The 27,174-nt window shown below is 41.0% G+C and overlaps 1 protein-coding gene across 2 annotated transcripts in view; it reads right to left on the bottom strand.

Moving 5' to 3' along the window:
* The window catches only part of ldlrad3 (low density lipoprotein receptor class A domain containing 3), a 70,700-nt gene that overhangs the window by 33,606 nt on the left and 9,920 nt on the right, over nucleotides 1-27,174 (bottom strand). For both annotated transcript variants that reach the window (XM_051383598.1, XM_051383597.1), the window contains exons 2-3: nucleotides 10,620-10,766; nucleotides 653-778 (exon numbers count right to left, since the gene is read on the bottom strand). In XM_051383598.1, coding sequence (XP_051239558.1) covers nucleotides 653-778; nucleotides 10,620-10,766 — 273 coding nt within the window. The remainder of the gene's footprint in view (nucleotides 1-652; nucleotides 779-10,619; nucleotides 10,767-27,174) is intronic.

The raw sequence follows: 27,174 nt of genomic DNA on the forward strand, positions 1-27,174 counted from the left end.
GTTCTAAACGCAGGGTTTAATAGTGAGTGGAGGGGACTGCAACAGCACAGAATTGCGTTATTTATAGAACGATATCCTCTGAAAGGAGGGACATAAAGAATATCCACTTCAGACTTTGTGAAACAAAAAGCAGAGCAATTCTATTGTGAATCTCCACCTACCTGCATAACCAGTTCTAAAAAAAAACAAACAGTTACAAACCTTTGGTTTTAAAAATCAATCGTCTAACCTCCAAAGATGGAGGTTCCGTTTTGTAAACAAGGTATTCTCTTTTTTTTGTTCACAATGGAATACCATGAAAAACTGAGTCTTGTATTTCTACCTCAGTTTTATATTGTTCTAAAATATATTCCTTAGCCTTGCCTATCATTGTCCCACCTGCTGTGCATTGCATTTCATATAGCCTGTCAATCAATTATTCACAGCATAAGTAAGTTGCATCACTTTTGAGTTGCTCATGAGAAGTTCAGGACTGCAAGTGAGCTGTAGCTGAGTTAAAACACACAACCCACCAGATGCTATATGACCAGTAGAGTATCTGCAGTATTAACTGTTATGACTGAGTAACAGTAAATCATTGAACAGACCATGACTTCTGTTGGCCAATGCGTGAGACACATTTCTAAGGTTTGATTTTGTTGTTGAGACTCACTGCAGTTGTCCTCGTCACTCCCGTCGGGACAGTCGCTGAAGCCGTTGCAGCGGAAGCGTCCGATGATGCAGTGGACGCCATTAGCGCAGGCGAAGAACGTAGGGGCACACTTTGACTTGACCTTAGCTAAGGACAGACGGAGGGTTTTGGGGAAGTGGTGGAAAAAAGAACAATGGATTAGTCTGGGTGATGGTGCAGCAATTTTCAATGGATCACATTTTCATGACAGAATCGACCTTGACGGTGAATGCACGCACCAATAAGGCCCGGCTACGTTTTCTTTCCCTTATTTTCTGTCATATATGTTACACCGTCAGATATTTCTATTAACCATAGCCATTGCTTCAGATAATTAGGTAAAATATGTAAAAGTAATCACTGTGACCTCACTGAAAGTATTGTTTTAAGCAGCAAGTTGACATTGGCTCATTGTGGATTTCTTTATATAATCATTTGCTCTAACCACAAAGTAAAGGGACACACCCACCCACCAGCCTTATAAGTTATTCAACTGCTCTGCCGTGGACTACTCTTCAAGTTATTAGGCTGTTCAGTATGTCTGACAGAAAGTGTTTTTTCAGTTGTGAAAGAATATTTTCTGGTTTTCCCTCTGATGTCCTCCAGCTTCTCTGGCTCAACTTTCTATTATTAATGGACTTCTTTTGGAAAGATAGCTTTACTTGTTGCTAAAGTCGCTAACTGCTAGCTAATGCTGTTGAGCCAACTAGCTAGCGGCAGCTGCAGGTAGTTAGGGGCTAAAGTAGAAACTGTAAATTATTTCAACATTTTTGGGGTGTTTTTATTGCCTTTCATCAATAGTGAAAGTTGTAGAGTGAAAAGAAAGGGCCACGCGTCGGATTCGAACCCATGGCCATTGCACCAAGAACTAAGCCTTGGTAGATGTGGCATCAGCTCCATCAGGTGCGCTAACAGGGCACCCCCAAAAGTGTTTTCTCCATAAAAAAATATGATCCAGTTTCACCAAAATCAGGGAATAAAGTTTCTTCTCCGGCGGCATCTATCGCAGCCTAATTCTTGTCTTGTCTTGTCGTTGAGCACAGCGACAAGAGGATGAGGCAATGCTCACTGCACTGGCTACCAGAAGTTGGCCAATCGGAAGAAAGTATAAGTCAGAATAAAAACATAGAGCTGGAATCGAGCATAATGCATTGTAGGTCCCCTTAAACGTTTTAATGGTAATAACATAACAGACACGACTGTATGATCAAAAATTAAACAGCAAAGCATTCAACCATTGAACAGTGTACAGGGTTCAAAGAGTCAAAAAGCTGTTTTGTTATGGACGATTAATTGTGCAGCTCAATTTTGTCCTATAATCCTTATCTCCACGTTCTCTGAAGTATGCCGAGTAAAAGGTAAGATCCTGAGCACAAAGTACTGATAGGAGAAGAAAAACAAGTTAATGACAAAGACAAAGGGAGCAAATTGCGTGGGAGAGTGTTTGTATGGATCCTGTCATTGATCAGCCAAAGCGGGCCACGGGACTTATCTCCCAGGACAGGCCCAAGACTGAGTGACGAGCCTGCAGAACATCAATGTCTGGCAGCCTCCGTTTAGCAGTAGCCCCTAGTTTTAACTCAAACACATTGATCTCCCCTGGCAGAAGGAGCAAAGCAAGATAGCAGGTAGATGCAAGCAAAGACATCACAAAATATAGGACCCTGCTGTAGCTTGATCACTGCAAAGTCAGAACAACAAGAAAACAAAAAAGAAAAGAAAAACAAGAAAGACCTCCAAAAGACATTGCAGTACAAACATTGCTATTTACGGTTTATGATAATGTGCCACTTTAAAAAAAATACAGTATCCTCTCCCAGACATCTGTTTTTCTACTCTGACTTTTTAAACTCATGCAGTATTCCCTTTTGTACTGCAATACAACTGCTTAAACTTGTGAGAGCTACTCCCTTTGTAAAGATACTTATTGGAGACAGAGAAAGGCAAAACTACAAATACAGCTAATACATTATTATGATACTAGTTAAAAAGGACTATAAGTTAATGTCAATGAGGGAACGGATTTATAAGCATACAATAGGATGGAACAACCCACACGCTCAAACACACAGGGAGGAGGAGAGTGAGTGGGCACCCCAGACATCTCAAAGCAAGCCACCAAATAATCTTTTCTGTTTTTTTTTTCTATCTGCTGAATACAAAGGGTGGAATTGGCCTGCTCATAGGTTGGCACTGTGCCGTCTCAAATGCCAGGGGCGCACATTTTTCCCTCTACGATATATTGTGGTAGGCTGATTTATGAGCTCTTTCAAGCTGCAGCGATTATGTGTAGCAAGGGGGGAGGGCTAGGCATAACAACCACGAGGGTTTGTAGCGCTCATCTCCAGGATGAAATGTAATCCGCTGAACGCAGGAGGAAGCTGGGATAACGCCCGATCTCTGTGTCTATAGTCCTGGAAGCCTTTGTTTACCTGGACAGCAGAGGCCCTAACCACCCAAAGCTCATTTTGCATGGTATATCACATTCATTAGAGGCCAGGCAGAAAAACAGACATGGCTTCAAGCTGCAGCAACACATAAAAAGAAAAGATATAAAACCATGCTGCTGTGGGGAATGTGGAAATCATCTGGCGACAAACAAAAGCAATATCATCCTTTATTCTCTATTTTTATTTATTTTACATGTCCAGGATTTCTCTTCTCTTTCTAGATTCTTTTGTTTTGTTCCCAACTCTCTTGGATACAGATCCTGACTTTTTTTTTTTCCTTTGCTGGGCAAGCTTGGCTGGATGGACAGCTCCCTCAACCCGAATCCTCATTAGCACTTCTACTGCAGGCAGGATTCATCTGACCCAGTGTTTGTGTTCCAAATTAGCTCAAAAGTCACATGAAGGGCACGCTCATGAAGTGAAATTCGTGGGTGGGAGAGACAGCGCTATTTGGAAGGATAGAGCTAATGTGCTTAGCTGTATTTTGGGGATGCATAGCTCTTTATAGCCTGAGCTGAGCAGTTTTCAGAGCAAGAAGATGAAAAATTAATTAGAAGGACCAAACTGAGGGTGGAAGGCAAGGTAAAAACATAAACTTATCCTTTGATAATCCTGTGAAGGTGTCCTGTTTCATTCCACGTCCAAGACTTCTTACCATTCAAATTCAAACACTCATTTCAGCACCTCTGCCTTACTCTGCAACCTACATCCATCCATTTCATCCAGTCTTCATCCCTTCTGTCATCACTCTGTTTCTTGGTTTGAACTGCTTTAGTCCCATGCCAAATTTTCTTTCTCTTCCCTAAGCCTTTGCAGAAGTTGTTTACGAAAAGCAGGCAGGGTGTTGGATGGCTTCCAAACTTGGTTCCAGTGCTCAGCTGAGCAGCACAAATGAAAACGAATGAGGTTAGCAGTCGAGCTGATTCCTTGAGGTAAGACTATCACTCGCAGAAAAACGTGGCTGGATCACACACAGTTGGAAGGCACCAAAGCACATGAACATGCCCTATCTCTCTGTTTTACTGTCTCCTATACAATTACATGCACACACACACACACACCATACTGAGGTGCCTATTTTGACGTCTGCCTAAGGTCTTCCACAAGAACATTTTTAATTGAGAATACTGTAACATGATTTCTTCCGAACATCTACACTTAATTAGTTTTATTTTCATGAATTATAGAGCAAAACAATCCAAAATACTTCTTTCTAAGTTCAAATATAGGTCAGGAGTGTAGCACCGCGGCATATTTTGGGTTTAAGAGTAAATCATATGATAATGTAACATGGAGTTGCAACTGAATACTGTCGATTGTCTCTTCTTTCTGCCGTCTGTATCTCCCCTTTAGCTTCAGAATTCCTGCCAGGCTGAATCCGACAGCAGAACTCTTGTTGCAGATGCAGTAAGCTTTGCTCTTCCCTAACATGCACCTCTAGCGTGTCCCTCACCACACTTCTCCCCTTTTCTCCCTCTCTTTGGCTCCCCAGAGAACAGAATAACTTGTTCGGCATAGGTAGGCATGGTCATGATGGGCATGCATGATTGACAGAGTGAGGAGAAACACTGGAGGAAGAGACTAATAAGAAAGAAAACAGCGGAGAGTGAGTAGGAGAGAATAAAGGCCAAGGAAGAGAGGAGACAGCTGAGGACTTCAAAGGTTTCTCTGACCTTGCTGAGCATTTCTGAGGGGAGGAAATCAATAGGCAATGGAGTCTGGGTGTAAGCAAGAAGGGCAAGGCTAGTTTCAGTCTAGAGGGCTTGGGGATCAGAATGATTCCGTACATTTCACTGTCTAAGCCCTGCACACTTACAGTATCGTACAATAACCTTCTGTGTGCAGGAAGAGGCATTGCAACATTATAGAGCTGCCTTTATCTCAAGGGCCAAGCGTTTACGGGCCACTGGCGTTCTGCAAAGCCATCAAACTTTATGCTAGATGGTGAAGCAAGTGCGGCTTGTGTACCACACAGAAAGCACATGTGCAAAATATCAGTAATACTTCAACAACTTCCGAAAAAAGGAGAGGGAGGCAAGGACATGTAGTGAAAAAGCAGCGAGTGATCTGTCTGATAATATCCCTGCTGCAATATTCATCATAGAAAGCAGCAGGCTGCTAAAATTGCCTTATTTGAACTGATAGCGTCCAGCGTTGTATTGTAAAATGACAAGACGACATTTCTTATTACTTTAAAGATTTCGAAGCAATCATTTTCCCTAATTTGTGACTATTGATCGGACAAGGATAGCATTCAATCTGAAAGGGAAAACCAGAAGGGAAAAAAGGCTGTAAGACCCTAATCAATATTTCATCCCTATGCCTTAGTATTCATTAAACCAGCTCGTGGATCAGTCACCCGTTAAGCACATGGGATGCACCAATATCAGTCCCATTAAACTGTCCTTTGCGGTCCTTACTTTTCCTGCTATTAATACTCCATATTCTCTTCATTTTCTTTACATTTTCTTGGTGCTCTTTTAACATTTTTTTTCCCACACAAACCAAGACATGCTCCAGTCTTCAGTCCCCCAAACTCCTCCAAACCGTCCTCCTAAATGTACACACCCACACAGAGACACAAAAACAAACACACTCTCAGAGCAAAGGACACCAATGCACCATGAAGCAGCATGAACAGAAGAATAAAAACAGGTCTGTCAGCAGTATATGGTTCTTTGTGTTAAGAGTCAGAGCATTGGTCACTGTTCTTATCACATAAACACACACTCGTAGCCACGGTAGGGTTTGGTAAAGAACTGGCAGTGTGTGGAGCCTTGATATCTAAATCATAACCGATCTGTCTCAGGAGTCTTTTTAGCTGTTTCCACCCTTGCTGTTGAGGAGAGCTTTGTTGTTGTTGATAAGCATTTAGCAGCTCTTTTGAACTCAGTATCTCATGGGCATTTTTTGGAGGTCAGTACACAGCAAAAAAACAAAAAGCACCATTGATGTTGCTCCAGGCTTTGGCTGTATTGCGAATGCAGAAAGCAATAGTGTGATATAATAGAGTAAGCCAATGAACTTGATTTATTTTGCTCCTAATTGTTGTGAAGCGCTAACAGGATCAATAAACAGTGCATCAGGTAATGAAAACTTCAAACAGTTATTTCCCGCATTGTTATGAACTATTAATAGACTTTTAAACTGGCAAAAAATCAGCCACGAGTGATTAAATAAAACAAGCCAGGAGTTAGAGCTACTACTTGGAAGTACACTGTGTACTTCACACAATATGCAAATAGGTCCAATAGGTTTTGCCACAAACATTATGGCATAAAAAAACTTTACTTAATGGCCCACAATCACAGGTTTAGTATGTCTACGACTGTTGAACACTTTCAACAAAGTGATTTTCCTTTCACAAATGCTTAAATGTGTAGCTCGAGTAAAGAAGTGTCATCAAGTCAGTGAACTGACACGGAAATGTCAGTTACGCAGCAATATTCATCTAAAGTTAGCTAAACCCCAGGAGTGTATTGAATTGAGCAACGGTTCATTTTATTGTTGAATTCAACATCTCATTTGAAGTGGAAGATGTGTTATTTCTCTTTTCAAAAGTAACACAGCCTGAAAGCTAGAAGGATTCTGTATTTCACAAAAAAAGGAAATGCGGGGAAGAAATTACATTTTGGGTAAAAGAAAAATGTTATTTTTGTTTGTTCACTTATCCTAAATTATCATCATGTGACCCTTCAGATTTAGCCTGCGACTCTCTTGCCACTCAAGGTGGAAACCATCTCTCTAAATAAAAGAGAGGCTCAACCAGAAACCTATTTGTGACTGGAAAGCAAGTTTTTTTTTTTTTTCTTACAGAAAATGTGGTCTTCTGAATGCAACCACAACATAAAAGACAGACAATGTTATTTAGATACTGATCAAGAAGCAAGACAGGCAATGTAGCCTTGATTCAATTAGAGACATGTTGACGTGCTAACTTCCTGAGCCTTCTAAAATGAGCAGCCCTTTCGTATGGCTGGTCTTTTGATCCTTAAGAGCCACTGGCCCTGCTGCTGGCCCCTCGAGGAGTAAAAGTTGAACTTGCACAGAAGTTTTTTAGTGTGTAGAATTCCACACAGGCCATGGCCTCAGCCTGCAGGACCGCCAGTTCAGACCACTCATTTCTTTGAAAAGTACTTCCGTCTTTTCTCTTTGTCCCAGCTGCATTTGGGTCCCCCCACCAGTCTTTGATTCCTCACTTCTTGCTTTATACATCATGTCCACTCACCCTTTTGGCCCTACTATGTAGCTCTCCTCTCTTGCCTGCTCATGCTCTGCCCAGACAAGGGCAAAGAGGCTAATCCTGGCTCTGAGGCCCAGCATGCTCAGTAAGTTCTCCTCCTTCTCTCCTCTGTCAGTATCCATTTCGTCCAACACCCTCCAAGGCTGTCGTTATGGACATCAGAGAACAGCCTGGTGCTTTTGACCTCTTTGTGTGAGGAATTAGTCAGCAGTCTGTCTCTGAATTTTTGCTTGAAGACCACTCAGAAGTGCCAACAAGAATACATACAAAGATGCACACATAGAAAAGATGCTCAGTACTTGAGATACTGTAAAAACTACTGATATGTTTTAATCTGAAATTCACTTCTGAGATTCATGTGGAGCAAAGCAGAGGTTACACTCCATAAAACATTGGACTTGATAAAAAACGATCTGTAGGGGGGTCCTGGCCTTGCACTGCAGGACAGTAATACAATAAGCTGCATCTTTAATGCAATAAGACTTGGCTGGCGATATTGCCTCTTTTCTCTCAGCCCAGACTGTTTTTTAAGACCTAGCAAAATGTATTTACATGACTCAAGTTGACCTCCGTGCTAGAGGGGACCGGAAGAACAAACAAACAAGAGAAGAGCAGTGGGGCTTGGGAAGAAGGGAGAAGCCTGTCTTTTCTAGGTGAATAAACATTCCCTGACCATTCAAGAAACAATTCCTGGCCCATGAGGCGTAGCAGGCTGGGACACATCTACAATAAGTAAATAAATACAGGATGGAGACAAGCAAATGTAGACCAGGTTTGCATGATTCTCTGCTGATAGTCATTACCCACTGATAGTGCTGGAACAAAATATAGTCAGGTCAACCGAAAATGTAGAAATATTTTTATTTTTCTAAGGCAAAATAACTCCTGGTAAAAATCTAAAACTCTAAAGTGTCATTGTAAGTTCATGTGTGGGTGGTTATGTCTTGCAAAACACTTTTTTGTACTGATTGGACCGATGCACCCCAGTATGTGCAAGTATGTTTGTTGGTGCTTTTGCAAAATCTGAGTTTTTGTACAGAGTCAAAGGAAAATTGATCTTTATATGTTTAATCATATAATTTGCAAGTCCAAATTGATTCGTATTCCTTTGTGTCTACCCGTTAGCTACATGGTTTCCAAAAACAAAATTCTCATTAATGAGACACAGGGGAAATGTCATCACATATGACCTTTACCTCAGGCTCTGCATAAGTATTCCTTGGATTAGTGACACAACAGCATAGTCTTACAGGGGATCCATCCTCTAGCTTCATGTGGTAAAAATAGAGGTGGTTTCTGGGCGAAAGTTTTTATATGTTCACACACACAAGTTATTGTGTGTATATGCATGCATGCAAGGTGCACGCTACGCATGCGTAAGAGGTGAAAGAAGATGGACTAATTGAGGGAAAAAAGTGGTTAAAAGAAAACCTTAGGTTGTAAAAGGTAAAAGACAGTCAGTCAAATAGCAATATTTTACTAAATAAAAGCATTTCTGAGGGGTCTGCATTAAAAACAGCTCAATGACAGAAGGAGAAGAAGCAAAATCAACAAACAAATATATATAAGACTGTGAGTGTGTTCTCTGTGTGCGTGTTGAGAGTGTGTGTTGTCTGTGAGGGGGGTGTCTAATTATGATTCTACTTGCAGAGAATTCAGTTCTGCAGTCTCAAAGTTTCCAGGCATTGTGTTCTCCTTAGATAATAGACATCCAGACAGTACTCCTGCTGTAGCCATCATAATGAGTCCTCCTTTCAACCTCCTCTTTTCCCCTTACTCCCTTGTTCCCCCCTCCCTCTGTCTGTCTTTTCTGTCCCTGCAGAGCCCCTAATGGAGTCAGAGGTTTGTCTGGGGATTTTTGTGAAGAAGTCGCCGGAGATATCGACTGACAACTAGCCTTCTACTTGAGGATAATAAGGCCCACTTATGCCAGAACAGATAATGTAGACGTTGACAACAAACACAAATAGACCTCTGACAACCAGAGAGGCAGGCTGAGTGTGATGTTTTATGATAACTTTTATCTTTAGCAGTATAGCATGTACTGTCAGCAACACACCAAAAAATCTGGCTTGTTGGTATGTTGAAAGTGAGTACTTGAGGTGTATTTTAATGATCAGATGAAAAAGCAACACTTAATAATGATGATGCAATTAGTCTAAATGCATCAGAATATTATTTTTACAGGACTGACAGTTACTGGCAGTTTAAGGCCATTGAATGTTGAGAATCTGGGGCACAGAGCCCATGCATCTAAGTAGTTTATTAATGCAACAGAAATTACAGGGATGTCAGTAGTAAATGTGTACTAAGAATACAGTCTAGGACACCTCTTGAAATGTTCCTATGTATATATAACTTAAAGTGACCAAGGTATTACAAACTAAGAAGATTGATGACTACAACGTGGGCTGTGTGGGTCCGGCATGCCATGGGACACAACTTTGTCAAGAGAACAGTGACTGCTGCTGGAGGAGGAGAGTAGGAGAAAGGAAGAAAATGAGAGAGGTGACAGAATGGAGGACAAACCACATGTTAATTTTTTTTTTTGGCAGGGAACTAGCTGTGTAAAAAACATTCTTTGCAAGAAGAGGGTTATGCTTTTTCTAATTGAAAACAAGTCCCTGTGAAACAAATTACAAGCCAAAAGCCAAAAATAATCGGACGAGATAAAGAAAACGGGAGTGCGAGACAGTTAAAGAGATGAATATATCTAGAGATGGGGGTTTCCATTCAGTGTGGCAGGGCCTCAAAGTCAATCTTCATCAGCAATCCCATCTTTGCGTGAAGCTTCGGCTGAGACGGGGGGGGGGGGGGAAACAGAAAGATCAAAGCCCACTAAAAGTGAGGATCAAAAACTATTACTGTAGCCTTACAGTAGAATTATGCATGCACTGCTATTCCTGTGCGCAGTAGTAATCGGCCTTTGCTTTGATGGTATTAAGTTTTGCCCCAGTGCTAAACTGGGGCCGAGGGTCTGGCAGGGGGAGGGGGAGGAGGAGGGGTGTGAGCTGTCAGAGAGAGAGAACCGAGGAATGAGGAGGGAAGCTCATTTAAGTTGGCAGAGAATTAGGTTTAAATGGCCCTTATGGCTCTATGGATATGGACGGGAGAAGATGTTGGATAGCAAGAGGAGTTCAGGAGTTGAGAAGCCATGACTCTAAATAGGCTATCTGGCTTCATTGCCTTAATGCACAGCTCAGGGCTGAAAAAAAAAAAAAAAAAAAAAGATAATGGGAGTCTAAATTGGACTTACGACAGCCTTTCTCGTCGCTTTTGTCAAAGCAGTCGGGCAATCCGTCACACTGCCAACCACCTGGGACACACTTCCCATCTCCACACATGAAGTTTCCAGGGATGTTGCACTCTGTGGTGAAGTTATTCCCTGGGAGCAGCTGGCTCTCTGATTGATAAACAGAAGAATGACATGGGGGGGGGGAACAAGAGAGAGAACAGACTGTTACAATCTCACTCCATAAAGAAATCAAACAGGTAGAAGGATATTGCATTCCAGCGATATCCATCACCACAGTCAAAATTAGCAGATCATTATTATCTCTATTCTCTAAAGATAGAATATTAAAGGCAGTGGCTCTATTTAAAAAGCAGAAGAGGTCATTCAGTGTTAACAGTATTGTGGGTGTAAGGATCAGTTTAGAGCTGGGAAGTATCACAATTGTTCGGATAAAGACAGAAACACCAAAGAAAACAAACACAATACATACAAACAAAGCACATATTTTCATACTGTCTTGGACATACAGTAGATGCACAGATACACACACACACTGGCCAGAAATAAACACCCTCAGCAGAAAGCCCTGAACTACTGCTGGGCACTTGAAGTTGACGCAGTGCAGCCGCGGAATAATGGGCTGGAATGTGAAACATGGCCTATTGGCTGAGGCTTGACACTATGCGGTGAGCTGTTTAGCTCGTAAACATAACTATAGGGCAGTAATGAGGAGCTCTGGTCCGACCGGGGGGACACTTTCATTCTGCAGCGCTGTAACTGGGTTCAGCTGGTAGACCACTTCATCACTTGAGAGTGGGACGCAGGAGGTGTACCTGCTGCCAAGAGGTGTAACCTTCTAGCTTTAAGTGATGGTGTGGTTAACCAGTAACGTGACTGATTGGTTCATACTATAGAGCTATCTTTCTTACACCACTACAATTGTAAAGGGCAGTGATGTGAACATAAAAAAGGTGCAACACTGAACATTTTTGCTACATTCATATTATCATTATGAACTGAACTGCACTAAACGTTGGCTTCATTACTTGAGACAATTTAGAACAAGGATGGGATAGCCTCTACTATAACAGGGGACAGAATGACACATGTGGGTTTTACAGCTGACTACAATATGAGACTGTCTATAAACCCCATCCCAAACCAGACAATTCAAAGGCGAGGTGAGTTGGTTACAATATGTCACCACCCCTAGATGCCACTACATCCTACACAAAGGTCCTTTAAATATTCCTTATTATAGGTTATTTGTTGAAGAAAGCATCCTTCTGAGTACCTTTGCATAGTATTGTCGGTCCAGCTCAAAAAATCACTATATTCACTGTAGGGGTTGCGCTATGTTAAAAAATAAGAAAGGAAAAGAAAATATAGAAAACACATGAAACAACCGTACACCTTCCGAATTCAAGTTCTAATAATAATAAAAGTAATTCTATTATCTTAATATTAAACTTACTCGAATTAAGACTATAGCTTAATATCCTTATTAACTCATCAGAAAACACACTTCATTCAAACTCAACAGAAATAATACACAACAGCAGCAATCAGCAACTCTTGTGTCTAACCGTCTAACCGAGTTAGATCTGGCTCTACACACCATTGTTGCCTCTCTAATTGTCGACCTCCCTGTCGCTCCTCTCCCACTCCCACTGTCCCGGCCCATCCCTGCCACATCCTCATTTTCTCCAGAGTCTTGGTTGGTCTGTGAATCACATTGTTACTGTACTCCCTGTCGTCAAACTAGCCAAAATAAACACTTAATTCACCCTAGTTAGATGTGAAAATATTACTCTCAGCTCTACTGCTGTTTTTCCTCACTCGTTCTTCAGTTCAGTGTGTGTACTGCACCGCTGAGCAGCGGCTCTCGTTCTTCGAAGGCAGACCATTAAATTAGCAAAATAAGATGAAAAAAATAGTCCAAAGAAATGGACTCCATATTTGTGCACTCGCCCAGCTGTACTATAATCGGTATCTGTCTGCGCTAGTTGGAGCTTATATTTTCCATGAGTGTTAAAATGATTCCTAAACCCCACCCGCCCAAAACTCAAAAGGCCTGTTTATGCTGTACACATCAGTATCCTTTTGTACCATAAATCAATTAGCACATTGCCTGCAATGCCAGATCTGCTGATGACATGTCATATTTCAAAGGGATGCATGGAGAAGAAAAATATCCTACAATAGTGCAATTTGAAAAGAAGATGTTGCTTTTGTTTGTCCAATATTTCCAAATAAAACACATAAATGAATTCACTTTGTTTAGAAGAAACAGGGTTTGTTTTCTCTCTTTAATCATCACAGGCACACATTCTCAGCAAGACATTACTGAGGGACCCATTGAACTCCAATTCAAATAGAAAGATTTGACCTTGCTTACGAATTCATAACTAGAGCTCACAAGTTCAACACAGTTGATATTCACTTTGTAAACGTAGAGTACAGCTGAGGAACTGACACACAGAAATCATCTGTTCTTACATCATCCTTCTCTTGCTGCCCTTTTTTAATTTTACCCCAGCAGGTTGTGGAAACCCTGTATGGATCCTCTCTCAAATGAGACAGCACGACCCTTCTGATCCTCTGTGGGGATGATGCAAACTGCTCTTTTGTCTCTTGCAATATAGAAAAGGGGAAGTGAGGGATAAAGAGAAAAAGCTCTTGTAATAGTGAGGAATGGAAAACATTTCCATTTTCCTTTCTCTCATTGGTGGCAGGCAACGGTTGATGAATACATGCAATTACTTATACATATTAATGATTATTACCTTGACAAAAATTTAACAAATAGTAGCCTTTTGTGCCTGCTTCTTAGTTCAAGTTTCACCTGTGTGGTATAATATTCCAGTAAAGAGAATAACACCAGTCCCAATGGTGCTGCAGAGACCAGCCTCCTGGATATATAAACAGCCATCCAAGTACATTTGAAAACCAAATGTCAATTTTTTGCAATCTATCTGAGACAACACCACCATCTTCACACTCAATCTCCCCTGGTTCTTCCCCTCCCATCCTTGTTTGTTCGGCTCTTTCACACATGCACACTTCTTAGGGAAAGAGAGAGATAGAGATAGAAAGGAGCAACAGTAACGTTAGAAGGCGTAAACGTAGACTGTAGAGTTTTTTACAAGCCAAAGCAGTTGGAAAGGCTTTAGATACACTTAGACTAATAATTGTGCTATTTTAACTGAAAAATGTACTTTTTCAAGGAAAGAACATGAATATGTGTGCAACATATTTATTACAATTAACATATTATTACAAAGCTGACACTTTTGTTGCCAGTTGTTGACATCTTTCCCTCTTTTTTCGTGACTGATTAGGATGAAGTTCACATGACATAAAATCGAAATATTGCAAATCCTAAGCTACTTTCTTGTTTACTAGGTCTGTCTGACTTGTTCTTCATAATGTCGTCATACTGTGTTTACTTCTTACACTAGACTATAGATCCCTCAGCAGCCGGCAGCTTTTATGAGGGTTTAGAGATCCACAAACCTATACGCAGACAAGTGTGATTAGGGCAATGCAACGTCAAACAACACAACTAAGCAAAATACCACGCAAATGTCTTTTCAGACCCATACAGAATGAGGATAGAAGGAAGACATGTAAAATGACTTCAAAGCGCTGGTGGTTTGAAAGGCATCAGGTTAATTGGCAAGTTGCTTTGAGAGCATGAGAGAGAAAGAACAGAGAGAGGACTGTGTGTGTTGTGTGTGTTTGAGAAATGGCCAAAAAGAATCAAGAAAGAAGGTTGACAGACAGCTCATCTTTTCCCATTAGTCTCTAACACAACCAGTGGCAAACTTTTGCATCACTTCTTGCATCCAAGTTGTGGGTTCCTCTTTTGGCAGGCTTGACACATCTCATTGCTGTTCTCTTGTCATTCTATCGATAAAATAATAACCCTGAATACTTACAGTGGTTTACCGTTGAGGTAACGAACAAGCCCACCTCATTACCACAGCAACTGTGGCTATACAGCTCATTACAGACTGCTCCATGAGCTTGTTAACAGAATAATACGTCACTGCAGTTCTCTATGGGCACTGCAGCACACCAAGGTGGCCTGGAGAATTTTAATGGACATGACAATGTCCACTCTCTCATTCACCCCATATGCTTTTAACTATTATGTTGAGGATAGCCTGAGGGCAGCATATGCGCAGCTGCACAACACTGCTGTGTGCAACTGTGGTCACACAGTGAGTGTGTGAGGGAAAACTGGAGGAGATAAGACAGGGATGACGCTAGGTTCCTGTGTATCTTGCTGAGGGAAGTGTAGACCAATTACTCAGAGTAAATATTGACTATACTATCCTTGCCTTTGCACACCCATCCTCTGCCTTCCACCCTTTCCCACCATCTACCATGCCTGTGTCACCTAAGACCTTATTTAGACTGATAAAGGGTAAAGCGTTTTTCAGGCATTAGTCGCATACTTTTTTAATTAGCATTTACATTTTCTGTTTGTGCTACTTCCAATAAGTTTTGCTGGTTCACTCTGGGTGAAATTCTTCCCTTCCATTCCCATTTTAGCTCACTAGAGTGCACCTCTCGTACCTCAATTATAATTTGAAATAAAAATTAACTCCCAGCATAAACACAAGTCTAATTTCCCAGTGGTTCTGAATAATACTGAAATCTTATATGGAATATTGTTTGCAATATTTTATAAAGGCAAAATAATAATAATTTTTCCTTGTTGAGTCAAATGTGGCATGCAGCATGGGCACAGCTGCTGTGCTACTATTATATACAGAAAATAAAGGTACTAATGAAAGCCAACAGCTTTCATATTTACATAAAGTTTTTAAAAAAAGCCTCTTCAGACATGTTTTAAGACACAAAAATACTGCACTGAATAATAATTTTCTACTTCACTGAAAAGTCAATTCTCAGTATATGTGTACTGCAGGTTTCAGTGTTCCACATCACACCTCTGTAAGCTGCATATTGAATGTTTGCCTTCCAAATTAGTGATAATGTCAGAATCCTGCTGGTACATGCGTATGTTAAATTCAGATTTAAGATGAGCACAGCAAAACTTCCACCCTTCAGCAGCTGAATGTGAAAACGGCCACCTAATATTAAACTCTGCACATACATACAAGCTAAACAGATAAGGTCAAACATCCAAGAGAACACATTTTTAAAAGCACCCTGTGTCCTTTTTCATTTGCACAAGCAAGCACAAAGTACACATTCCTGTTTCCTGCTATTCTGTTGCTCAAACGTTGGTGGTGGTAATATGCAAAGAAACATCATGTACCTGCAAAGGCAAGGGAGGAGAAGACTGGAAGCTAGTAAGCAATGATGTAAACAATGCAGGATTTCAAATATTAAAAAAATTGGTTTGCAAATGCATTCAACATATTAATCAGGTGAATATCACTGAATGTCAAAAATAATTTTGTTGACAAGACAGATTCTCAGGGCACCTTTAATCAAGCAGGCATTTCTGGGTTAAAGCAAGGGAAAAAAATCAAGCTCATCCCATATTCAAATAAAATCATGAAATCAAAATGTTGGGGATGACTCTTGATGTCTAAGAATCTCCTGAGTAAAATATTTTTTTTAAAGGTGATTACTTTTTGCATAATTGGAATTGGAAAGGAGAACACGTACCCACAATCTCTTAAAAGGGTTGTCAATTATTCAATATCTTTGACCACTGTTGCCCATTTTAACAAGCAAAAATCAAGTCAATGCATAAATGGCAAGCTTCCAACTGTCATTCCAAGATTTTCCATGAGTACACCTCATACATAATGATTCTGGAAATGTCAGCCTGGAGACCTCAGTGCACCCAAAGCAATACTCTGAAAATGCATGCAAGGCAGCCTACGGTCCAGCCACCCACATCTGCAACTGTCTCCCAGGTCTTATGAATATTTTCATACCAAATGTCAGCATGACGCCCCGACACTGGACAGATAATTTGGTGATAAAATCTATATTACTCTCGACAGAGCCTACTGAAAATTTAATAAACCTTAAAGCATATATATGGCCTCTCCTGTAAGACCCTTTTGACTGTGTCTGGACGAAGCTGCTAAAATACTCAACAGCCAGACAGAGAAAAGTACTGTGTGGTGGGCGATGGAACCAAAAAAAGATGCTATAAGGAGTTAACACAACAGTATGTAGAAAAAACACAAACTGTCAGCTCCCTACAGAAAAGGAGAGATTAAGATGAGTGAAATGAAACAAGTATGGAAGAAAAAGGTAGAGGGGTAATAAAACAGAAACAGAGGTGGACAGTAACATCATTTTCTGCCCTCAGATTCCCAGTAATAGCTGCCTTAAGCAAGTTCTATTCCCTGTGCTCTGCGCATGAAAGGTCAGTGATATAAATCTATATCTGAGATGACTATTGGCATGGCTGTTACTGCTTTAACCCCATCTTCTTCAGCGGGCTTAGATATCTGACCTGCATTGATTAGCCCTAGGTTAAAGGTTCAGCCTTGGATTGAAACAGCACCAGAAAATTGATTGGGTTGGTTTGGTATACTTTGTAAGCTACAGTCAGCGGAAAAGTAATACTAAGGCTTATGGGAGAAGTACCACAATAAATTGTTTACAGAGGGGAGTTGTTCAGCTCTCCAGAGGAAAAAGAAAATCAACCATCCCTTAATGTAAGCTTTTTGTCCTCAATAATACACCATACTGTGCAAAACAGCCTCCAGTAAAGTATGTGAAATTCTGCTGGAAGCTGAAAAAGAGCAAGTTACATTATAGGCTGATAACGTCAGTACAAACATGGACGGCAAGGTCTGCTTGTGTTGGAGGATAAGGGAGGAGTGAATCAATGTGGCTAGCTCTGAATAAAAGCACGCCTTTTCAGGTTCAAGGATAGAAACTTATTTTTCAATTACGCGCAACTCTTAATGGGCTGGCTATACAAGCATTCTCTGAGGCGCAGCAGGGGGCTGGGGGGTGGGGGGGTATGTGAAGGTGATTTGGCTGTGATTTGTGTGTGTGTGTGTGTGTGTGTGTGTGTGTGTGTGTGTGTGTGTGTGTGTGTGGCGGATAGAGAGAGCGAGAAAGAAAGAAAGAGCTTCCCAGAGAGAGGCAAAGATTCTTCATGCTGTTCCCTGAGCTCACTGAAGCATCCAGTATAAATAAGCACAAGTGCAAAGAACCTCGTCTGCATCAATTAAAGACCCCCTACAGACAGACAGACACACAGGGGCAGGGGAGCATAAGCACACAGCAACGGTGCAAGGGAGGCCTTAATGGGGAGGAATAAAGAAAAGGGAGGTCATGCATGGGAAAAGACAGAAAAGCCCAAATATGAACCTGGCTACGTGTGGGACTGTGCTTCTTTTAGCCGTCGTTGAGCCTTTTTTCAGCCACATGGAAACTGTGAATCTGTGTATTTGAGGGGGAGGGGGCACATGCTTCATTACCTGCTGAGTACTGTAGTTACTACAGTTATGCTTATGACAGCAATGCTAAATGAGAAACTGAGCCAAAGACAGTTCACATCAACAGATGCATGCTGTGCTCACTCATCTTAATCAATCACCAAATCCCCATAAAATCCAAGTCTAAATCCGATTGTAATTACCTGTTTACAAAAATAAAAAACAAAAGCAGATTATGAATGCAATTGGGCTTTAAAAAAAGAGCAAAATCAAGTCATTAAGCAGATATTAAGCCCTAGAAGGCAAATAATACTTAACATTAACATACTTAACAAAAGAACTGAAAGGCATTTTGTGGATGTAGGGTGGTTATAAACTACACCACGTCCCATGAAATGTATTTATCTATTTTGTTCTACTGCTCATGATATTTTTGTAGGGTATATGCATATGAGATACATCTTCATGAAAACATTCTTACTAGACACAAACATTTGAGATATTTGATCAGCACTTTCTCATTTCAGCATCTCCTTCCCTTAACCTCCAATATTTCTCCAAAATACATTAGTGATTTATCAGGAGCTAATCATGGGTTATATAACTGAGCAAAAGCAACATCTAGCTAAATCTGTGATTAATACAATGATTTTTTACCAATTGTATGCTCAAAATAAGAACTCATTGGCCGCAATATACCATCATGGTAGAATAATTATACACAATTCTGCATTCCCATATCCCCATCTCCCTAATGCCATTCTGGGTAAGACTTTGTGGTGTGGCATGGTACACTCAATATGTGGGCCATATCTTTTATTGTAGCATTTAATGTGTAGCACATTCCAAAAATATACTTCCCCACAAGGGAAAATAGTCAAGGAATTGATGTGAGTCATTCTTCCTGCCAGAGACTCTGTTGTTCTCAGAGTAGAGGAACATGAATATTAGAGGCCAGGACAGCTTCCCCATCTTCCCTGCTCTATATTCTTCTCATACACTTCTGACATCAACATGACAATAGAATCCAAGAACTAAACTTAAAACTTAAAGGAACATTTACAATTTTGTATATTTGCATTCCACCTTTAGTCTTTTTTAATTCATTGACACAGCTGTGGACACAGCAGCACAGGTTGCTGCAACAAGGCAACCGACACAAGTAATCCTACAACCAGACAGGTTTTAAACAAATCCCAGATTTACCCAGTTGTATATAGCATATATTTGGAGGTGAAAACAAAAGCACATACACCTAAAGTGATAAAATCACTTTATCCCACCCTACTTGGGCGGGTCAACCTGTAAGTAGCTCTCCAATACCCAAAGAACATTTGCAGCAAACTGTTTGAATAATAACTCTAACATTCGCCTTAATTTTCGCTTCAAAATTAAGCACTTTATATAATACTGCTGAACTGTTGACTTGTTTTGCACAGCATCAATGCATACCAGCATCTCAGTAATAGCAGAAATGATGGCAAAAACTGTGACGAAAGCAGTTGACCATTGGTCGCCCTACCAAACAGTAATGAGGTCAAATCATCTTTCCCTCTGGTACACTAGATAGCTTTATTTGCAGTGACAGCTTTGAGCACACAGTTCATTATATAATCCCAATTTTCATTAACCTAAAAGAGAGAAAATGAGAATGTGATACAGTTTCCAGGCTGCATGGTTTGTCTTTTTCAATCACATCTAAAGCAGCAGGTTTTCTTTTAGGGGATTGGTACTATAATAACAGCGGCATGTTGATCTCTATTCTGATTACCAACACTTGTTGTGTTTACTAAGGATGTCAAGAGAAGCAGCCGCAGTTAATTGTGCAACTAATTTCTAGTGCACTTTTCTACTGATGATTTTATTTATGATTTATAGGTTATGATTGAATACACAGGTCACACAGTGAGGACAAACACCATCATTAGATATTTAAAAATTCTTGAATGAAGACAGATGAGATGATTTTTGTATAACAATGCTCAAAAATGAGCCAAAGGGCCATAATGTTCTTAGGTGCCAGATCCATCTTAAAACATATCCATGCTCTCAATCTTTCAAAATCAATTTAAATACTGAACTGTTTTCTACGCTTATCAGTTTGATAAGCTATGTGTAGCTATTTAGTCAGTGTATACTGACAGAGACAGAGACTCTGGAGTACCAATTCTGAATACAACATGTGTGTATAATAAGGGTGTGCTGATGCAATACAAGTGTAATAGTGCTGATAAAGAAAACTAACAATTATGTTTTATTAATTTAGCCATTTTCCCAAATTCTTCTCTCAGTTTGGAACACCCAATTCCCGAAGCACCATAGTTTTACTTAACACATCCTGGTGCAGCCTCTTATTTTTCCCTTACATTTATACCGTGTAATGAAATTTAAAACTATACTGTTTCCGTCCCTAGTTTTGACTTTTTGACACACTCTAGGTATAAAATAGTACAGCTAGGTCAGGTTAGGTGACGAGTAACCACATACTTTGTAGGTGGGCCTGATGATGCTTATTGGTACAGTACTATTAATATACAAGAACATTTCCTCTCCTGTGTCTTCGGAAGTAGAGCATTCCTGTAAAATGGAAATGTCTGTTACAGTCATACATTTTATTCTATCGGGGTACCATGACTATACACACATCGAGAGATATAGACAGAGCGGAGGAGGCACACTAAGCAAGAAAGTTAAACAAAAGCAGCATGGTAGCTGCTGAAGAGAGCAAAATAATGTTTAAGAATCCTCCTCCATCACTACAAGTCAGCAGTGTAGCAATAATGTGCTTTCCCCATTCCATCACACTTAAAATATTCACATAACAAAACAGCACACATTAGTCCGCACAGCTATGACATGATCATTTCAGCACACACGTGCCAACATCCTGGGAAAGCTGACAATAATAAAAAAGGACTTTTTCAAGCCTCCCATCCTGCTGGATTTAATTAACAATCATAGACCACATGCCACACACAGGCTTAGAATCAGAGGTTAAACTTCATCTTTGAAATGATATGTGTGGTTTGTGTGGCTGTGTTCGCTAGTTACTGTGTTCAGATCAGGGTTGGACCAGCACCAGTAGTGGTGGGTGTGACGCGGCGCGCCACTGTGCTTGGAGGCATCTCCGTATTTGCATATTTATAGATTTTGGAATTTTTGATGAGGGCGAAGGAGTAGATGTACTTTTAATCTTTTCCAGGGGTTTATTTAACATTTTTATGTGGGAAAAAACATCTTAGATGAAAAATTATTCAATGAAGAGTATTTTTTGCATGTATTTAAATGACTCTGGATTGAATCTTAAAAAAGTAGATACACTGATCCTTTTTCCATGTTTAGACCAAATTAAACTGTAACAGCAGGAAAGGGTTAACACTTGCATGGCCAGAATGAAAACCTCTTGTCATGACCACATCAAGACAACCAGGCTGATGGCTGCCAGCTGACTTCACCGCGTGAAAGGAATCCAAGGACGTCCCAAAAACACCCACTGTCAGACCAAATCTAAAAAGTATTTAACACCAACCTCAAAAGGAGAGAGTGGTTCATTCTCAACAGGATCAGCCGCCACAATGCTGGTCAACACTCAAAGGTGGGGCGTCAGCCCAATCCCCCTGCCTGCATCTGAAGAGAAACAATAGACCACGAGCTTGTCCTCTCTAAAGCAGGATTAGTCACCATCCATGCAGCAGATAACGAGGCAATTGTTTGGCTTTGTGACTTAGTATTTGCTGTTTAATGGAATAAGGATACTGACTCTCAACAGACAGAATATAAGTCTTGCCATCTGAAGTGCAAATCATACTCTTCTGTAGCCTCTCACTATAGTTTGTTGTTTGTATTGTGATCAAAACTTTATTAAAGGAGACAGAAGACGATACAAGAAATGATTCATCATCTCACAAAATACTAAGACCAACTAGCACATATTGTTACAGTAAGTTAACTGTAAAGTACAGCATGTGAAGTGAAAAGACAAAAGCTTTGGCAACAGTCACACTGTTTTGTGGTGTAAAAAATGGCCACGATTGGCTTTTTATTCTCCTTCATGTTTTCATGTCTGAAAACGAGGATAATATGGCAACGTCCCAACACAATCATTATCTGAGTGTGAACGTTCTACTGGAGGTTTTTTTTTTTATCGGCTCTCTTGGACTCACATCAAACACAGTGCTGTTTTCAGTCAACATGCCTGAGAGAATCAAAGTTTTCTAACCTCTTTTAGCTCATGGCATTATCACAGACACTGAGGGATAACTGTAATTTCAGAGAGCAGCCTCTGCTTCCTCAAGACCCCCTCGTAACTAATCCAAACACACATATACTCCTCACAAAATTAATCAGGCTGCACCACATGGGTTTTTGCCTAAAAAAGAAGCATGAGGCTGTCTGGGGTTTGCAGTTCCTTCTGTTGTCTGCACAGAAATGCAAACAATGTATGTTCAGGCACAATATGAACTTTAGAGAGCGATACGGTGGCTGAGCTTCCTTCTTGCTTTAGCTACCATTTCACTTTGGCCTACAGCTATGCAGTCAGTGCTCAGTTCTTTACTTCCCTGGTGAGACAGTGACCTCTTGCCCTGGCAGCATTAAGTACTTTGCAAAGTTCCGAAGAGAAAGCCTTGCTAACAGTATGAATAAAGTATAAAATGTCTGTTAACAGCAAGTTTATTTCTGGTTTCATTAAAAAATCGAATGTGGCCACCCAGCGACCAGCAGGCATCGAAAAGGGAGGGGCACAGACAAACCCCTTTTAAAAGCCTCAGTCTTGTTAAAGAGGGTGCATTATTGATGGTGCGTCTGTGGGCTCAAATGGTACCAGAGCGAGCAGAGCGAGACAGAGACAGAGAGCTAGAGAGAGAGAGAGAGAGAGAGAGAGAGAGAGAGAGAGAGAGAGAGAGAGAGAGAGAGAGAGAGAGAGAGAGAGAGAGAGAGAGAAAGAGAATAGCAGCTTGAAGAGCCTAACTCATGTCAGAGAGAGAAATCCTGATTTTGAACCAAAAAAATTTTGTTTATACTGTAGATGTGCATATTTCGCTGTATTTCAGTAGAAGTTCAACTATCTATGGTAAGATGAGTGACATTTGTTACAGTTCTGTTGATCCACTGGAAATGGTTGCTTTTCAAGTGTTTCACAAAATCCCAATGAAGCACACAAACATATATACGCTCTTAGGTAAGAGTTGTGGCTTGACAAAGTGAGACGTAAACTCATGGGTGTGTCAGTGGAGACATAAATGGCTGTTTCTCTCCTCTGAATGGAGCTGCAGAAAGTAGTGGCTGGTTGTATATTTATGTTTGTAATATACAACATACAGCTGTTTGTTCAAGTAATTATTCCCTGCAACTGATACCCTGTAGCTATTTCTGTGTTTCTGTGCATCTGCATAAAGGTTAATGGAAACATAAAGATGCATACTTTACAAGCAAACATGCACACACACAGGTCTTTAGCAGCATGAGCACAACACTGATTGCTTCATTAGCCTTTGCCTTATTATTATATATTCATTCATCAGCCTCTCCTTTATCAAATAGGCCTTGCACAGACTGCTTTCTACAGCCTTTGGATCTTTGGAATGTTGACTGCCTAAATTAGCCTGTCTTGGCTAAACAAGGCCATATTAATCACACCCTGGTCTCCCAGTAATCCTAGGAGCCTATAATCCCATAGCATCAGTGTATCTTGGCTGTTTCCGAGTCCAGTGTTTAAATTAAAACGTAGATTAAAAAATAAAGCCATAACAATGCAAGCTCAATACAGAGGAAATAAAATCCAGGATGGTAATGTTAAGGTGCAAAAAGCCCTGGACACACTCGCATGGGGTATAAGACACTTTCAGAAAAGTTGTTTTATAGCAGTTTTCTTTTAACCACTTGGCTTGGGTTTCAGAGAAGCAATTGTCCATCTAATCCTCTAAGAGATGACAGTGGCATTTTCGACAGCATCCCAGCCTATTAACATCACCTTGGGATTACCTTCACAGAGAGGAGGAGTTGATGGAGATAGGGAGGTGAGGAAAGAAGAGGAGGAGAATGGTGACTGAAATGAGATTCAGATGTTGGCACTGGGCAAGCTGCTCACCACTCAAATACAGACAAAAAAAAGACTGTGTTTGACACACAGACATACAAAAATAGACAGTGTGGCCACAGAGAGATGTGCACAGAAGTACACACAAACATAAAGCCAGACAGACAAATATCTTCTTATGGGCTTGAATTCGTCATCAATCCAAAGGAGGAAGCGTCTCCCATCAAACAAACACATCCATCCCATTAATTCTGATTCCCCACATAGGCCCATTACTGGTGCAAAACTAAATGTCAGCACTCCCCTGCGTCTCTTTCATCATGCAGTCCACTGTCACAGAACACACCGGTAAACAGCACACACCCTTCATCCACCGCTACGCCGCAAGACCTCTTGCTGAGCAAATTGGCATTTCCGCAGAGCCGGCCAGATAGTGAGAAATGATGCAGACAGTAGCACAGGGGGAAGCTGCCAGTGCTGACCTTATGTTACACCTGCAAGACTCATGTTTTTCCAGTGTGCTTCTATCTCACACTGAGCTCTGAACGTGACACGAGGAAGCATTTGCAAATAAGGGAATCATATTCTTTAAAACAAAGACACTGCTTACGTAAGGTAAACAAAATGTATAAAGCAGTTAAGCTTTCTAGATGCTAAATGAGCCAGAAAATGACGTGCAGAAACTCAAATGTCACAGGTGTATGAGTTGAGAGTACATTTCATTTCATAAAAACAAATGCTTAAGAGATAGAAATTGAACTATTAATTTTTCTTAGCACACGTGGGCTCATTATGCACCGTGGAGAAGATGTACTGTAGCAGAGGGTATGATGAGACGAGTGAGGGAGAGAAGTAGCACCCTTTTACTCAAAAAGTGCCCGGGGAGAGAGAAAGATAAAATGATGGAAGCGGGGAGCGCTCAACAAAAAAGGCACAGACTGCCTTTGTCTGTCTTCTAGTGTGTGTATTAGCAAGTAATGAGCTCCTAATTGTGTAGCCAGGCCATGGAGTCACTGCAGGGGTTGAAAATCAGTGGGAATGAACCATATCTGCCAAAAACACAGGGGCAAAGAGGGCGATAGATGAACACAAAGAGAGGTGAGTAGGAGAAGACATAAAGGCATGTGGGATAGAGATACTACATGAGGGAGAAAGAGTAAAGGGGGAATGACGGGGGCATTACAACAGGAATGTTTATTTCAACAGAATGCAGATGAGGGAAAAGAGTGCCAGTGGCCGTTGCCTGTGCTCTCTGTCTCTACGTCCGTCTCCTCTTTCTCTTTTTCTCTGTATAATATAATATCTACTCAACCGAATGGTAATGAGTCCAAATGGTAATAAGTCAAATGGAGGGCCTTAGCTTAAAAGGTAGAAGGTGTATGAATAGTTCTCACCGTGGCAGCTGATGTTGTAACTAAAGGTCATTCCAATAATATTTCAGTCTATGCGCTATCTGTAAAAGGCCAACTTAGACATAGAAGAAACGTGACAGGAAAAGACATGGACGAGAAGAGAAAAGAAAGGTCACGAGAGTACTAGGTGACAAATTTTTTCCCGACTAGTAATTACAGTCAGGGCAATGAGTTCAGAGAATAGGGATATCTCACTCTTTCACACTCTCTGCTGAGCTTTTCTCCGCTCTCCGCTGTATGATAGAAAGTGGATGCGTGGGAGATGTTAACTTGTGTGTTTTACTGTGCGTTCATGTGTTTGACTGCAGGTGTGGTGTGTGGTATTTGTTCATCTAAATCTATCTTGGCATGATCACGGTGTCGACGGCCCCCGTTGTGTCTCATGGTTGCCACTTAATTCGTCTTCGCTGGTGAGCCTGCTTCATCTGGCTTCACTATCCCTCTGAGAGATCAGCTGCATTACCCCTAATTCTGTTATACTCACTCACACACAGAGCCCTAGACAGCTATGTTGTCATGGTAATGGCTAAAAAGTACTCTCACACTGCAATGAGACAAAAGCTTCACATGCTCACTCACTGAATTTGTGTTATAAAAGCCATCAATGTCCTTCTCACTGCATAACATATCACATGCAGACCCACACTCAGAGCTGCAGCTCATAGACACGTCTATAATTTCCCCCTGGGTTAATATCACCATCTATTCTTGACATTATTCTGCTTGCTATTGTTTTTCTCATGACCTATGCTCTGTTTCCAAGAGAAATGCAAAGAGCAGTGCTTTAGCTGACCAGGTGACTGAACATGCATCAGTCTGCACCAGCGATTAGTGCCATCCACCTCATTTCGCTTCACTACAGCTGTACCAGTACCATCTGTGGTAATGGAATGAGGGGCGCTGGCTGTGGGTGGAGGTGTAGGTGCCTGGTCTGACGGAGACACACTGTTCTAAGTGCTCTGCACGGCACCGGTAAAGACACCAAACCAAATGAAAACAAATGGGCCCCCTCAAAGAGCAGCTCTCACTCTTTGGGATTGGTTTTAGAAGTTTTTTTCCCCTTTTTTTTCTGGTGGGTTTATTTGCTCTCATGCGAGTTTGTGGTGAGTTAATTGGGTTTGGTTCGAGACTCTCAGCGGTACTGATCTGAGCTAACCTGCAAGAGGATCAGTTAAAAGCAACACTGTAACTGATCCATGTATGCGCGCAGACTTAACTTACAGTGTGTATGTGTGTCCGTGTGTGTACTGTATGTCCAGTATGTCTGTCCTTGGGTGAATGTGCCTTCTTACTGCAAGATGGATATTCAAGTGTCTGTGTAAGTGTGCACACTTTTGAGTATCGACATTTTAGTGTGTGTGTTTACACTTGTATGTGTCCATAGATTTATGAATGTCTTTCTGTGTATGTGTGCAAGTGCAGTGAAGAATGTGTGACTAGCTGCAGAGGTCAGTCAAGGAGGGATCTATCATAATCCATCATAATCAGCTGCTGTGCTGTTCCTTCAGGACAGATGAGCCCCTGACCCATGGCGGACACGGTGGAAATGAGAATCACATGAGGGTGAAATGTGATGTTTACCAGCTTTACTGGTTACTGTATAACACATTTTCAACTCTGTCGGGGGCTGCGTAGACAACGAAAGCAGGTCAAAGCATCTACAAAAGTATTCAGGGAGTGAAAAATGGAAGACTACTTGGTCTGACATCTTCTCTTAATTTAATTAGAAACATATG

This window comes from Dicentrarchus labrax, unplaced genomic scaffold, assembly GCF_905237075.1.
Source record: "Dicentrarchus labrax unplaced genomic scaffold, dlabrax2021, whole genome shotgun sequence".
Lineage (NCBI taxonomy): Eukaryota > Metazoa > Chordata > Actinopteri > Moronidae > Dicentrarchus > Dicentrarchus labrax.